The following is a 15695-nucleotide window of genomic DNA, read 5'->3' as shown; positions in this document are numbered from 1 at the left end:
GGTGTTCGGTTTTGTGAGATTAGAAAATTGGCAACCCTAGAGACAGCAGGGAGAAAAGGCTTTTCCTAGGTGGAGCTACTTGCCTCCCTTTAGGGGAAACACTGAGTTTACTTCTATTTGGGGAAGGGCTGACAACCAGAAACCAGCATAATGAGTCAATGGTCCAGTGAGGGGCAAGGAAATGTATTTCTTTTGTATTGTGGAGTTTGTTTGTTTTTATTAAAAGAACTACTTGGGCCTACCATGAGGCCCACTGTAAATAGGCCAAAGTTAAGAATTAAAAACCTCCAGCATAGGACTGATTTACTCCAGCCCTTCTGGCCAAAGTGAGAAAAGCTGAAGCTGATGTGGCAAAAGAGGTGCCTTGCCACACTTTTTGTGAAATATTGTGTAAAAATTTTTAGGTCCTATATAATTAAGAGGGCTGTGGTATATTGCAGTCACCTGGAGATTTGTTTAGTAAGGTAAGACTGAGACCCTGAGGTGTTAACATGAATAATAATTATTTTTATTCATAAACATTTATTCAAAACTCTGCACACACACACGCAAAACATTTTTTAAAATCCATACAAATTGATCCAATGTTTATAATCTATAAACTTTCTATCTCCCTTTTTATCATAATGAGACTTTCCTACCGCATCTTGCGAACCCATTAGAGAAGAGATGAGTTTTGCAGTGTGCCCTAAAGGTCACTGTATCTTTGGTGAACCAAGGAAATGCATTCAGGAGTCAAGCCTCCCTCAACCAAGAACATCTTCCTATTGTTTAAATCAGGGGACCGATGCTTTTTCTAGAATTAGAGTTATTTGATTTTCTTCCCCTTTTGGAATGAAAACAGACAAATTTCAAAATTGCCTATGAACGAAAATGGAGCCATGGCCTCAAGGCAGTCTTTATGGCTCAACTGCCTGAAGCCATGGACTCTTGGAGCTTGGGACCCCAGGACTTCCAGGCAGTTTGCATAGCTGGGCTGTCCCAAAGCCATGGACCCTTGAAGCCCTGATGTCCCCAACAGGGTAGGCTAGCTGGTAGGAAACTGGACAGGCTTCTGACATTCCACTGGATCCCTGCCTGAAATTGAACCATCTCCACAAAATGTTTCAATTCTGACAAATCAGCAAAATTCTTAGAAGAAGGTGTTTTGTCTGAATTTTTCCAACGAGCTCTACCTAGAATAGCAATTGAGGGGTTCTATAAATCAGCACCAACACCCTAAACTTCACCCAGAATCAATTGGCTGCCAGCACAGATCACAGAGCACAGGAGGTCGTTAGGGGCTTCTTATGGGAAGTACAGCTTCATTGACAGGTAGATGCATGTTAACAGTACCTGCAATGTCTGAAAAGTTTCATGCAGAGCCCTTGTAGAGTACATCACAGTAACCCATTCATGAGGTGACAGAGGCATGGGACATTGCAGCAAGGTCCCCACAAAAAAGGAAGGCTAAACAAAAGGGATAAAAAACATAATTGGTGTCTGCTTCTACCTGCACATCTTGGACCAGCAAGCTATCCAACAACACTTCAGCGAGCTATTGGCGGTAAACTTCTCCACTCTTTCTGGTTGCTTTCCCTATCCTATTAATATCATATCTGTCTCATCATGAATATGTGTTAATCAGCTAGCTCTTAGCCATGCCCCAAGTTCATAGACTCTGGGGTAGCCATTCATCTTCTGCAGCAGTGGCTGGATGAGGTTAAAGTCTATAGCTGAGTGTCAATTGTATACCAATACCACAGCCCAAACTCTACCCATCCAAATGGTCCCATATGTCAGTCAAAGGAGAGGGATGATAGAATGGAACCCTATCGAAACCAGCATAGCAGATCCCTTAGAGCAGAAGAGCAATTACTCACAGCTGCCTTCTAGCATCTGCTAGAAAGAAAGGAATCCATGAGCACAACTGTCCTAAAGCCCCTAAATCTCAGCATTCAAGGGATATTTTTACATTCCTGAAGTCATGTAAATGAAAAAGTTGTCTTTACAGACAATTCTTGCAAATGATCTTGTGAAAGACTGACTACACTGCAAAGTTGTTTTCTTTGTTGTCCATCTCCTGTTCTTTGAATTACCATATTTAATATCTCCCAAAGAGGCTTCTGTTTCTCTACATTAGCCCTAGTGGGAATGCCTCATTTTATTTAAAAGGATTTTCATCTGAACACAGCAATGATAAAAAGCTTAGATCAACAAATTAGACTGAAATAGGTGCCAGGATCAATATGGGATAAAATCTGCAGAATGGTTTCCACAGTTATAAATGTGAAGGCCTGAAAGACACCTTTACATACCATTCATATAATTCTAAATAGCCTCCTATGCAATGCTGCGATTTAGGAATGTTTGCACAATTTTGTAATTTATTGCTTCCTGCCTGGCCACATAAACAGCTGCACATTGTTGTTCTGCAGACTTCAGGTGGGGGAAAAGAAATAGTATAGTGCTGATTAAATTGCACTGCAGGTGATGAGTCCTGATTTACTCACCCCAGGATTCCAGTTTTGCATAATTTGCAAAGTATCACCCGCATTTAAATACTAAGATTATACAGTGCTCCGAAATGCTAAACAAACGTCAATGATCAACATGGAAATTTAGTTGGAACTGAAATAACTCAGCAGGAAATGTCATGGTAAACGAAACCCATTTACAGAGAGAGAGAGTGCAAACTCCACTTTATTTCACCTTGAACAGCAGTAGTGTGTAAGATCTTCTCTTTAAACAACTTGGGCCCCACCTAAAATGTTTCTTCCATTTTGACAGATTCTACTGCTATGAGAGCTATTTGCTATACTTAAAAATTGGGAACTCTACTGGAACTGACAACCTCCATCAAACTGATGGAAACTTTTGAAGTGCACCTAATATAACTGCAAATCAAATGTGGTCTTATATTAGACATCATACAGCCTATGCAGTATTGTTGTAGCTGTGTTGGTCCCAAGAGATGAGAGACACAAGGTGGCTGAGGTAATATCTTTTATTGGACCAGCTTCTTTTGGTGAGACACAAACTTCAGAGCTTTGTGTTGCTTGAAAGCTGGTCTCTCTCACCAACAGAGGTTGGTCAAATAAAAGATATTACCTCACGAACTTTGTCTCTCATCATGCAGTCAGCCAGCAACGGTTAAATACTAGAGGATACACAAAAGACAAACCAAAACTCCATATAATTCCAAAAATATCAACCAGGAAGTTTCATGTTAGATTTGTAGCACCTGAATCTAGGTCAAAACCAAAATTGCACAGCCCTATTTTTCAATTCATGACCTATCTGAATTTTGGCAAGTTGGAGGCTGGTTTACGGTATGCTGCCAGACAGTGGGTGAAATCTTGGTCCTATTGAAGTCTATGGAAGTCTTATAATGGACTTTAATAGGTTTAGGATTTCACCTATTACATATCGTTAAAATGTTGTGGATGGGGTTTGCATAGGGGTTTTGGTCTGTTTGTTTAAAAAATAATAATTCTCAGTCCTATGAGCATGGAAAAAATATTTAAAGGGGAAAATAACATTATTTATTTTAGTATGAATTTGTTATAAGTGAGTAAGGCAAAACATTAAAAGCATCAACTATTTCATATTCCTGTGGACTGTGAACCCAAACCCAAACCCTACACCAAAATACAAAAAAAAAAGTGTTGGTTTTACGTTTGCAAAACTAAAACATAACCTACCCAACTAAACAAAAAACACAGATTTCTTGTCCCTTCTCTGCATGTAACCAGTGGAGAAGAGGGCAAACTGAGTACATGCCAATTGCTGTAGACACAGAAGCAAAATGAGGATAGACATATGCATGGATATAAGCGGAAGGCCAGAACTTTTCTTAAACTTTAACACAAGAAAGGGGTGCTATCCGCCCATCATCCATGCTCTCCTATAACCAGATATTTAATTGGTTCCAGTGCCTTCTGGAACGGAGCTAAACGAGGGTCCACATGGCCCCTGCGCTGGGCTAAGTCCTGGGATCTGGGGAAAGGTAACCGATCAGCACCCCTCTCCCCCAGCTGGCCAATGGGTGCCAGAGACTCCCGGGCTAGGGGGAAGCTTCCTATTATCCATTGGCGAGGGTCTCCTTCCCTTGCCACTGAAACTGTCCCACTTTCAACACTGGTGCCTCAAGTTACCCTGCCCATTGATGCAGGTGGGTGGCATTGACTGCTCATGGGGTATCCCCTAATTTCATTGCCACTCTCAGCCACTCCTTTCGTTGTTATGCACCATCAAGGCCATGAATCTTTCACAGACAGGCTGCTTGAATACTCCTGCCACTCCTGAAGCTGACATCTGCCTTGTCCTTTACCTCATTCTGAGATCTTATTTATCAGAATCCTGAAAGTACTAACTGTGGACTCATCTCTGGCTTCTGATACGTCCAATTCTAGTCCTTCTACTACTGTCTACGAAGGTTTGGGAATCTCCCTCTATTTCCAGTTGTCCATGAATCCAAAACCAAGACACACTCTGTTTTGATTAGGTCCTTGAAAAACCAGAATCCAATCACTAAGCTTTCCAAAAACCACTACCTAAGCCTCCCTCCGATTACTTATTTTCTTCTTAAAATGGAGAAGTATTCAGAGATTAGTAAATAGACCAGAAAATATTTCATTTTAAGTGAGAACATTCCATAAAAAATTGCCTTCCATCGATATCATATCATCAAAGAATATAAATACTAAAAACATGACTTTCTGTCCCAACTATGAGAGAGGCAAGGTCGATGAGGTAATATCAAGTTGGCCCAATAAAAGATATTCTATCACCCACCTGTCTCTCTAATATCCTGGGACTGACACAGCTACAACAAAACATGCCCAAACTATGTTATCAGAGTAAGATTAATAGTTTTCTTTCATGTGGTAAATATTTCATAACCTGGAACTTAAGTAGTAAATAGTCCTTTAAAGATTTTTTTCCTAGTCTATAACTAGATGTTAAACAGGGACAACTACAATAGAATGCAAGGCGCCACTGACAGTAGTTAGAAGACCAAGGCCAAATTTTTCAATGTGGGTGCCGAAAGTTAGGTTTTTAAGTCCATATTTAGGCCCATAAATAAATGGCCTGATTTCCAAAGGTGCTGAGCACTCATCAACTCCCATTGAAAGGGGCAGAAGCAGCCAAAGCAGGGACTGCTGCACTGGTGGGAGGTTGTAAAATGGAGTTGAGTAGGGGGGCTGGGAACTGTACAGCGGAGAACAACACACACAATATAGAGGCACTAGGACCTAGGCAATGCTTCCCCTCCACACCACTATGTCATCCTGGGGGGAACTGCAGAGAGAACCCCGTCAGAGTCTCCCACCGGTTGGAGCAGAAGCAGTGTGCACTCTCCGATAATTTCCTACACTTTTGACTGGACTTTCTCTACCCAGTGGTTCTCAACCTGTGGCCTGCTTGCAGCCCAATCAGCACAGAGCTACAGCCCATGTGACATCCTCAGGGCCATAGAGGTAGTATTGGATGCAGCCCATAACTGTAAATAGGTTGAGAACCACTGCTTTACCCTGTGCTGATTGGCTGTTTGCTCCAACCCTTCCCCTCCCTGCCAAATCTCTTCACCTCAGCTTCACTCCACACCTGCCCCTCTTATTCTCTTCTGCCCTGCCCTGTCCCCCTCATTCCCCTTCCCTTTTCTTTCCATGTTGCTGATCCCTGCTTCACTAAACCCACCTCCCAAAAATGTTTCAGTGTGAGGTTTAGCATGGTATCCTTCACTAGTGTTATCTGTTAAAAGGGCTAAGATCCCCCAAAACAAGGGCGAGAGGTGGGGCTGAGCGACTAATTTATTTTTCAGTTTGGCCAGCAAACCAAAACTTCAGGAAAAAAAGTTGGTTCTGAAACCGTGGCAATGGAGGAATTACACCCCTTAGCGTAGTGTTTAGGGCACTTGCCTGGGATGACCATCTTATCTCCGCACTATTGGTTCAGAGGAGGGATTTGAATCCACATCTCCTACCCTCCCAGGTGCGTGCCTGCATCTCTAGGCTATAGAGTCATTTTCTGTCTCTCTCTCTGGCCCAGTAAATTTTACGTGCAGTAGAACCTCAGAGTTACGAACACCAGAGTTACGAACTGACCAGTCAACCACACACCTCATTTGGAACTGGAAGTACACAATCAGGCAGCAGCAGAGACGAAAAATAGGCAAATACAATACAGTGCTATGTTAAGCATAAACTATTAAAAAACTAAAGGGAAAGTTTAAAAAAGATTTGACAAGGGAAGGAAACTGCTTCTGTGCTTGTTTCATCTAAATTAAGATGGTTAAAAGCAGCATTTTTCTTCTGCATAGTAAAGTTTCAAAGCTGTATTAAGTCAATCTTCAGCTGTAAACTTTTGAAAGAACCACCGTAACATTTTGTTCAGAGTTACGAACAACCTCCATTCCCTAGGTGTTCGTAACTCTGAGATTCTACTGTCATTATACAAAGTGGAGCTGCTTCAACAGGAAAGACTGAGAGCAGAACAGAATAGCCAATTGGCTAACGGTTAGGGCACTCCCTTAGCAGGGGCCAGACCAGAAGTCAAGTCCTTGCTCCAATGAATATGTAAGCATTTATACAAAGTGGAGCAGCTTCAGCAGGAGAGATTGAGACCAGCCTACCCTAGAATAGCCTGCAGCCTGGTGGCTAGGGCACTCACCTGGGTGGGGGAACATCAGAGTTCACGTCTCTGTTCCAGAATGGGCATTCTAACCTGAGTCCCCCATGTTCCAGACAAGTGTGCTGCCCACTGGTCTAAAGGTGACAAGGGGGAACAAACACACACAGTCTCTTCTCTCGATCTGGGCCTGGAAAACTTTTGATCAAACTTTCAAAAAGTTTTGGGTTGAGCAATATAGCATTTTTCGGCGAATACACCAAACAATTTTGCCCAGCTCTAGTGAGAGGTGACATATATTGTAGTTTATAGTAACGATCCACAGTGGCTGAATAAACCTTGCTACAATGCTAATTAAATCCGGCTTATGTAAGGTTGCAGTCGGTGCACGACATGAAGCTACTTTTGGCAGCAGTAATATTAGGAACCTTAATTAGGAAAACTTAAACCAGACTCCAGCAATAGTTTTACTGGTTCAGAGACATCCTCAAGAAAGATCTAACACAGCAATCATTGGAGCATTTGTAACTGAGCACAGCTGTAAAAACAGTTAATGGTATCTAGAGTGAACGTGCACGGTATGCTGACCTTACTGAAGAAAGTTAGTTGGAGAAGGCCCATAAGATGCACCAAAAAAATCCCTGAAGTCAATAAATCCAATAAGTTTATTTTAGTGCAACACAAAAGTGCGATCACTCTCCACCCTACTGCGCTCAGAGCAGGTGGTTGTTATTTCAGCAACACGTTTTCACTGTACTATGTTAAGGCACTTTAAAGAGAATATTAAATCTTGCACAACAGTCTCCTTTCCGTTACATGACTCACAGTTTCAGTCAAGATTATAAAAATCTGACACTTTTTCCTACCTAACAATCAACATCATCCTTCTTCCTTGTAGAACTTCCTGCTGAGGTGGCACGGCTATGGAGTCCAGCACGAAGTCTGGTCATGTTCAGATAAAAATATCTACCTCCCTACACAGCTCCACTTCAGGCTATTTTTTTCTTCAGAGGCACATTCTCATACACAGTTTTCTGTTTTTCTGATGACAGTTCAGGTATTTCAATGGGAGCCACACACCTAGATGGCTTATTTACCAGCTGTCAAAGGAATTTAAATGAAGCAGAATACTAAGATCTGATCTGCCATTCTACGTCAACAAATTAAGTAAACATGCTCAGAACATTGCAAACCATAGTTCTTCAAACAGTCTGTGGGCACAGCTACACCACCGCCTCAGGTAAAATGAGCTTTGGCTTAAAATATCAGTGATCAAATAAACACAGAAAGCAGAGAAAAGATCATGAACAACATTGAGTGAAGGTAACTACACAATATTGCTCTAAAAGAATATGTTGGCGAGGAAAATATGAGGGCATGTGACAATCACATGTAACAGAGAAGTCACATTTGTAGCATGTGGGCAGCTCTCTGTTCACTTTCTGGGACAATCAGGCTAATGCATTTCCCTAAGTCTTTGTCTATTCTGAGGGAATTTAAAAATTGCATGAGTTCTAACACTGCTTCAAACTGTTAAAACCAGTGATATCCCCAGTGTAGAAAAAGCTTGGACAGACAGACTCATTTTTACTACCATTTCATTAAGAAGTGCTTTTTAAAAACAGTAGCAAAAATGGATCCCAGAGATCCCATTAATTTTAGTTCCCTTTCAACTGAACCGGTGAGGAAAGGTTTTGAAAATTTCCCCGCTGTAAACGTGGCCTAAGAAGTATCTGATCAAATCCTGCAGTCTTTCCCTTCAATATAATTCTCTGTTGGACACACAATGCGTTACTGGATTCATGTTTCATTGGGTTGCCAGCAGAAACATTCTCTCTCCCGCCCCCCAATACACAGTGTGTTTTTCTCATGTTGTTTTCTGTTAACGTAACTCTTATCAAAAGCATCAACAAAAATGCAATGAAAAGAGAATGTGATGTTGTTCTGTTGGATGTTATTCAACATAAAACTAAATGAAGGAAGGGCATGGAATCAATATTTATTCTATATAAAGCCAGCTAACAAGCTGCAGTGAAAAGAGCTCTTATTGCTTTCAGAAAGAACATATTTACCTTTCAACTTGAGGTCCACATTGTGCCTCAGCCAAGGATAAACTCCATAGTTTGACGAGTCTTCAGGAATGGGATTATTAGATGTCCAGCCATCACAGGCAAACCGAAAAAAATTCTCACAGGGATCCACAGACTGGTTTATTTTACTTAAGATGGAGGCAGCTGTAAAGTATCACATGGATTTATTGACTGTTTCAGCAACATTTAAAATTCTGACAGATTATATCCCAAAATGATAGTTAACATACATCATTATCCCAGCAAGGTTTTTCACCCTCGTCTGAAGGATAAAGATCATTCCCTGGCTTGTGATGGTCTTGCTGTTTCCAGAATCTAACTTTGCCCATGCATAAGTCAAATAACAGCCAAAATATTTGTGCATTCATCGTGATAACTAATTTGGACAAACCTGCCATTGATTGTTATGAGATGATCACTGCAGCCAGATCTACAAAAAAATCGAATTTATAGAACCTGAATAGAAATGGAATCTCCATTTTGCAAGGACAGAGTGAAGTCTATCTAGCCATTTAATATCAGAGCATGTCAAACAGGCTGTAATTAGAACACCTCAAAATTATACATTCTTTACCGGCAGCAGCGTAGCACTCAAGGAAAATGTGTAAAATTCTTTACTACCTTGGAAGAGAGGAAAGAAAATACTTCCTGTTTAATCTTTATGACTGAATGCCCACTGATTATTATTAGAGAGGAGACTCTTCTGATAAAGGCATCGAGTCTAATAGTCAGTGGCTTTTAGAAAGTTTTTTTGAGCCATATACCAAACAATCTCTCTCCTGGTTATCAGTAAAAATCAAATTCCATAATAAATGGTTATGGCATAAATATGCATGTGATCGCTAGATTATCTGATTTGGATGGTGTGCATGGAACAGGTTACTGAGCAGTTTTCTTGTCCCCACTTCACTAGAATAGATTTGAAATGTAAAAAACATTGCTTCTCTCAGGCACAGCAGAAGCCACCTGCACCTACGGTGGATATAACTGCAAAGATTCAGAAGTTCAGCTCAGTTTGGCTAAACATCCATACGTTTTGAATTTTATCCAAACAGTTTTGCTCTGAAAGTTGGACTGGAAGCCTGTGGTAATATTTCCAGTACCTGCTAGTTTTATTTAGGTTGGAATTGTCATTACAATAACTTTGCCGGTGTGGAATTTTTAAATGATCATTGGATAGCTACAAAGAGAGAAAGTTCAGGATTGGTTTGGTTGGAGTTTTGATGAAGGTTGGTTTGGTTCTTATCTAAATCAGAACTGTCCCTATTTGCACCCTAAATAACGTTACATTGTTTCTTCTTTTATAGTGTCCAGCAAGCACACACAGGTTTGTAAAGAAATCAATAAAACATACTCTATATTAGCCCAAGGATAGTCTTTGTCCTTTGTAACACATGCAACCACCTCCTTTTACCTTCCCATACATTCTGAACTCCACTTGTGATGTCTCAAATATTAGAGACAAACTTGAACTAAAACTGAAGCTCTGAACTCCCTTGAAAGTGAACATCAGTACTGTATAGCTTGGGCCCATCTTTACTGGATGCTTTGCCCTTAGGCAATTATTGTACAGCTTTTGAATAGTTGTAAGACAAGCTGTGACCTAGACCTTAAGAATACACTGAAGAGATTCACTACTCATTGCTTTTTGAAGTAAGACAGTTGAGTCAAGTAGCTCTCCAGTTCTGACTCTAAACTCTGTGCAGAGTGACAATTTTTGTTGATGCAGCAAAAAATATTATGGTCAGCCATACATTAGCACAACTAACAAATATAAGAAACAGGAAAAACAGTTCAGATAAAATATGGGCCCCTGTTTTTTCCAAATCTCAAAATAAACCCCATATTTTTTTGTGGTTCTTAAACATTTACTCAATTTATTCCACCCTATTGCTTCCTATTTTCTCTCTCTCTCTCTCTCTCTCTCTCATCTTTCAGGGTTCAGCTGCAGGTAGAAGTGTCCAAATACCCCCAAAAAATTGTTGTTGCAAAAGGCAAAGTAGAAATAGTAACTGTAGAAAATCTCATGAAAAAGTTTATTCTAATGAGATTACAAACCAATTCTGTAGTCTCAAGACGTTCAGCTAAACAATCAAGTGCAATCCAAACTCCATACATTATGGGGCCTGAAAAAATACCCCAGAAGATGCCATATTGTCAACTTTGTTTGACTTTGACAGGCGGATTTTCAAATGTACTAAGCATTGGTCTAACTTTGCTCTCATTAAAGTCAATTGGACAACCTCCACTGTTTTCAATGGGAGCAGGATTAAGCCAAAGCTGAGCAGTTTAGAAAATGTCACCCTGGCTTTATAATTCCCTTTGCCTGCAAACATTTACTGCCACCATATCCTAAAAAAATGACCACATGGTTCTCTAAATGGGCACAGCAGTCTGCCTGCACACAACAAGCTGTGGCATCAGGGCCATTTTCACCACACATGGTATTAAGGATTTGCTCGATCAGGCCCTACAGCGTCTATGTGATTATCAACATTTTGCTGATAAGTTACTTTGCTGGCTACTGAAAAGGAAATTTCATTAATATGAGCATTCCTAAAAGTGACTTTATCCAACACTAGACCTAAAGTAAAAAAAAAAAAAGACAGGATACAGTAGAACATGCTAGCACTACAAAAACAAAAGCAAAATAGAACTACAGTAAATTGCTGCTGCATTGGTTTTTAAATTATCTTGACATGTATTCACTGTTACCAAGCCTTCTTAAGTTAAAAGGAGTCATGGAACCATAGAATACTATCAATATTTCATATTTCTCTCAACTAAAGTATTGTAATTATGATACAAAACAAGATTGAAAAGTGTTGCTTACCAGCTTCAACGCATTCTGAAGTCAAGCAATACTGTTGCTTAGGATGAAGGTTTATAAGACCTTGGCTAACTGCAAAATGGAAAAACAAATTGGGATAATTTGTACTGCAATGAATTAATTGTTAGCATTTTGAGTCAAACATCATGAACTCTGTAGCTTGAACACCCTGCCATATACATACTACAGAATGTAATTTTTGTACTCTGTCTGAATGCCTCTTGTCTCAATAAATTGCTAAGTAGGTGCTGGGTGGTGTTTAATGGCCTGTTTATGTACAGAAGATCAGACTAGATGATCTGGTGGTCCTTTATGGCCTTAAATTCTATGACTCTATGAAACACGTGCTGCCATTTTATTTTTCATAAGTCTAAAAATAGCAGTATGAAAAAGCAGGCACCTCACCTTCAGACAACATTAAATGGCTAACACTAGGGCATCACTGGTAGAAGGCCAGTGTACCAGAGATGCTAGTTCTTGGGCTGACATCAACACATTGTTTATTTACCAGCTTGGAAGATCTCACACCCATTGGTCATTGCAACCTTGTGTAGATTCTCTTGCATCACAACACTGCATTTTTTTTAAAACAAGACCAGTGCGGTAATTAAAAAAATTAACAAAATGGCTTTACAGTGTCCCTAGTAATTTTCAGCTTTTCAGAGGCTTCAGACAGCTGCTGTGCTTTAGCTTCTTTACTGGTTTTAAGACCTTTCCAAGTCTAATATTTCAAAAGGTTATCCACAAAATATACGTGCAGTTCCTCTGGGGGCTAAAGTAATAAATCCTTTGAGTTTTGCTGTCTTGTAGATCTGGTATAACAATGAGGGGGGGGAAATGAAAAAAAAATGTTGAAATGTACCAGTTGGTTCTGTTTCTTGTGGTTTGAAAGGGAATCGCTTTTTGTTTCTTCAAAATTTTCTCTAAATATTTTTTAAAACCGTGCAAATTGTTGTTTTTCCTCCTTTCTCTCCTATTCCCTGAGTGCATTAAAATGAATAACACCCCCGCAAAGTAGTTGGGGGGGCAGGTTGCATGTTTAGGAGGAATTCATTTTTTTTCCTTTTTCTAGTTTATAACATTTCAAAACTTCTCCAACTTTTGAAAAGATACTGAGAATTTAAAGGGACAACGTTATAAAGTGAAAAAAGAAGCCTAGCCCTTATCCGTTCTGTTGCGCTCAGTGTTAAAAAGGAAAAAGAAGAGGAAGAAGGGGGCTGGGGGAAATCTGATATTTATGAAATCTGAAAACTATTGGTTTTCAAAAAACAAAACAAAATTTCAATACAAAAACAAAATTTGATTTGTTTAGAAATTTCCTGTCAAAAAAAAATTAAAATTTTGAAAAACACATTTTTGTTTTTGACTAAACCCTATTTTTTGAGGGAAATTATTTCAGTTGAAAAGTTTTGACCAGCTCAATTGTCTTGCCATCTGATGTTACCAGAACCGATTATTACATGTAATCACGATTGTATTACCTGTTACACCTATTCTGCATCTACTTCTTAAAGTTATTTCCAGACTTCTAAGAAAATAAGTGGTATAAATACCTCAATGTGAGAAGACTTTAAAAGCCACAGAAATAATCTCACTAGCTTTACAGTTTGTGAAGTCCAAAGCTACCAGCGAAGCAGGGGCAAAGGGTATTGAAATCAAACCTTAAATTGCCTTATTCTCTGATCTTGCTGCCAGAGAAGGAATGGGCAGAGTGATCTTTCCTTCCCCTCTGCTCCTACCACCAGAGCGGGAGATTAGGCTGGGCCATAAATTACTAATTTATATGGGATATGAGGCTCCTGAAGATGTTTAATGACAAACTGATAGCTGGGTTCTCAAAGTGCCCTGGGCCAAGTTGATTAGGGAAGGACGTGTCCATGGAGCCTGGCTGAAATCAGTGTATTTCCATTCTGGAATCTGTTGGCACATTTTATACAGAATCAGAGCCAGAATTTTAAGCTACCCTCCCCTGACAGAGCCCCCAATGGAAAGTGACAGTGCGGAGGTAACTAGTTGGATGGGATGTTCAGGGCTATGCCAACATTCCTATATATGTCAGATATTCCTGGAAGAGGACTCTATTGGAAGTTTACTGATATACTCTGGTAGCTGTTTCGAGTCTTGCTACAGAACTTGTTTTTTTGTGCAGAAAATACAAACAAGAAACCCCACTAGTCAGAAAGAGACAATTTTTCCAGCTTCTTATTGATTATCAGAGATGCTGAACCCCCAAAACTCCCAGCAAGGTGAAGGGGAGCTGTGGGTGCTGATGGTCTTGATCCTGCTCCCAAAGAAGTCAGTGGGAGTATGGACCACTAGGTGCAGGGTGGCCCCTATTATCCTTATATAATTGTCTTTTTAGCATTACATATTTTTGCCTGCATTTTCATGTCTAAACATTGGATAAAGAACTTGCATCTTCAGTGAACTTTAGTGACTTAGGTTATATATTATCTTCAAGTAATAAATACAAAGAAGAAGAAAATAAGCCCTCTTTTTATGATTATTCCTAGCTGTGTGATACTCTATTTTGCACTCAAACTGTGGACCTGATTCTGCCAGAAGTTATGGATGTATGAAGTTTCACACTCATTAAGAGTCCAACTGAATTCCCTGAGACTCCTTGTTTTATATGTGCAGTTACTCATGTGTAAGTGTTTGCAGGTTCAGGACCAACATACTGTATCCTGTTGCTTTAAGTTTTTCATATAGATGTTTTTAGCTGACATACAGGAGATTTTAAATAGTGGTTCTCAGTATAGAGTCTAGGGCTAGTATACCTTTCAAACAAGACTATAAAAGAGCTGAGAGAAATAAAATGCATTAACATCCTTAGAGGCCAGATTCACAACTGGTGTAAAGCAGCATAGCTCTGTCAAATTCAAACAAATTACACTGATTTACTCCACATGAGGATCTGACCCTATTGAGCTTTTATGAAATACTGCTTTCCCAGATGCTTTTCATTTAGTAGTAGGCATCTTTGGCACAACCAAATATATTCCACATAATTTTATAGATCTGTGAATGTACTTTAAGCAATATCCCTACAAAATTCGTTCACAATAAACTCCAGATCCTGGAGAGGAAAATATTCCTTCTCCACTCTGTTCAACTGTAGCTAATAAATCTGATGCAAATAGTTTAATTTCAACCACCATGCATTTGATTACCATCTTTCCAAAGAAGATTCCATGATTCATCACAGAAAAACATTAACTGGTATAAAGAAACGTGCAGAACATTTAGTCAAATCCTGATGGTGAGCAAATGAAATGAATAACCACAGGGATTCCATAACGCTCACACTTGAGAGCTCAGGTTTCTGCAAACAGAAACTATTAACCCATATCAGTCAGAATCTTTCAGTAAATCAGCATTATTGATACACATAATTTTACCAGTCTCTCCCTAAACTATAAAAGACCACAGTTCTTAATAGAGTACTTTCTACTGAACAGTCACATTCAAGTAAAGTATTCAAAGCTATGGTTGCTGGTTTGGCAGCTCCCAACTATAACAGTTTGTTTTACAAATGGCTTTATTGAAATATTTTCATTTCCATTTAAAATAAAACAGCAGAAGGAGAAAGGATGGTGAATATAGCCAAAACTATGCATAGGTAAGCCATATAGGTAAGCATAGGTAAGCATCCCAGCAAGAAGCAGAAAACCTTGAGAGAGTTTCAATTTTGCTAATGTATAACTTTTAACTTACCTAGAAAAAGTGCAATGCCAAGCACAATAATACCACTTATGAGTACGCCAAGGGCTATCCGAATGGCTTTGCTGGCAGTCCTCTTTGCGACTGGCGCCGAATTCCCCATTGCCTCTCCTTCCATTAGAATGATTTTAGAAAGCACTCTAGAAGAAATCTTGTTTGTTTTTTTTACTGCTGGTTTGCCAGCATTTCAGCTAGTCACAAACCCTCTTTATAAGCTCTGTCTTTTCTGTCACTTTCTTATTTACAACTTAAAGTTCCTGTCATGAAACATTTCCTAGCCCACACTCTATCTCAAAACGAAAAAAACACACACAAGAAACACTGGCTGTCTTAAATTTTCCTCTGACCAGGACTTGGGATGACAAACAGTGACTACTTTATTTACAGCTCTTGCTGTCTGCAAAGTCTGTATGAACCAATCGCTTCATAATCTCTTTTAT

General features: G+C 39.6%; 1 protein-coding gene across 1 annotated transcript in view; it reads right to left on the bottom strand.

Moving 5' to 3' along the window:
• PHEX (phosphate regulating endopeptidase X-linked) overlaps positions 1-15373 on the bottom strand; it is a 138554-nt gene extending 123181 nt beyond the window's left edge. The window contains exons 1-3 of the mRNA XM_077807195.1: positions 15250-15373; positions 11536-11604; positions 8685-8846 (exon numbers count right to left, since the gene is read on the bottom strand). Coding sequence (XP_077663321.1) covers positions 8685-8846; positions 11536-11604; positions 15250-15373 — 355 coding nt within the window. The remainder of the gene's footprint in view (positions 1-8684; positions 8847-11535; positions 11605-15249) is intronic.
• Positions 15374-15695: the final 322 nt, after the last annotated feature.

This window comes from Eretmochelys imbricata, chromosome 1 (assembly GCF_965152235.1).
Source record: "Eretmochelys imbricata isolate rEreImb1 chromosome 1, rEreImb1.hap1, whole genome shotgun sequence".
Lineage (NCBI taxonomy): Eukaryota > Metazoa > Chordata > Testudines > Cheloniidae > Eretmochelys > Eretmochelys imbricata.
Note: the sequence above shows the minus strand (reverse complement) of the source record. Positions and strands in the feature narration are given on the sequence as shown.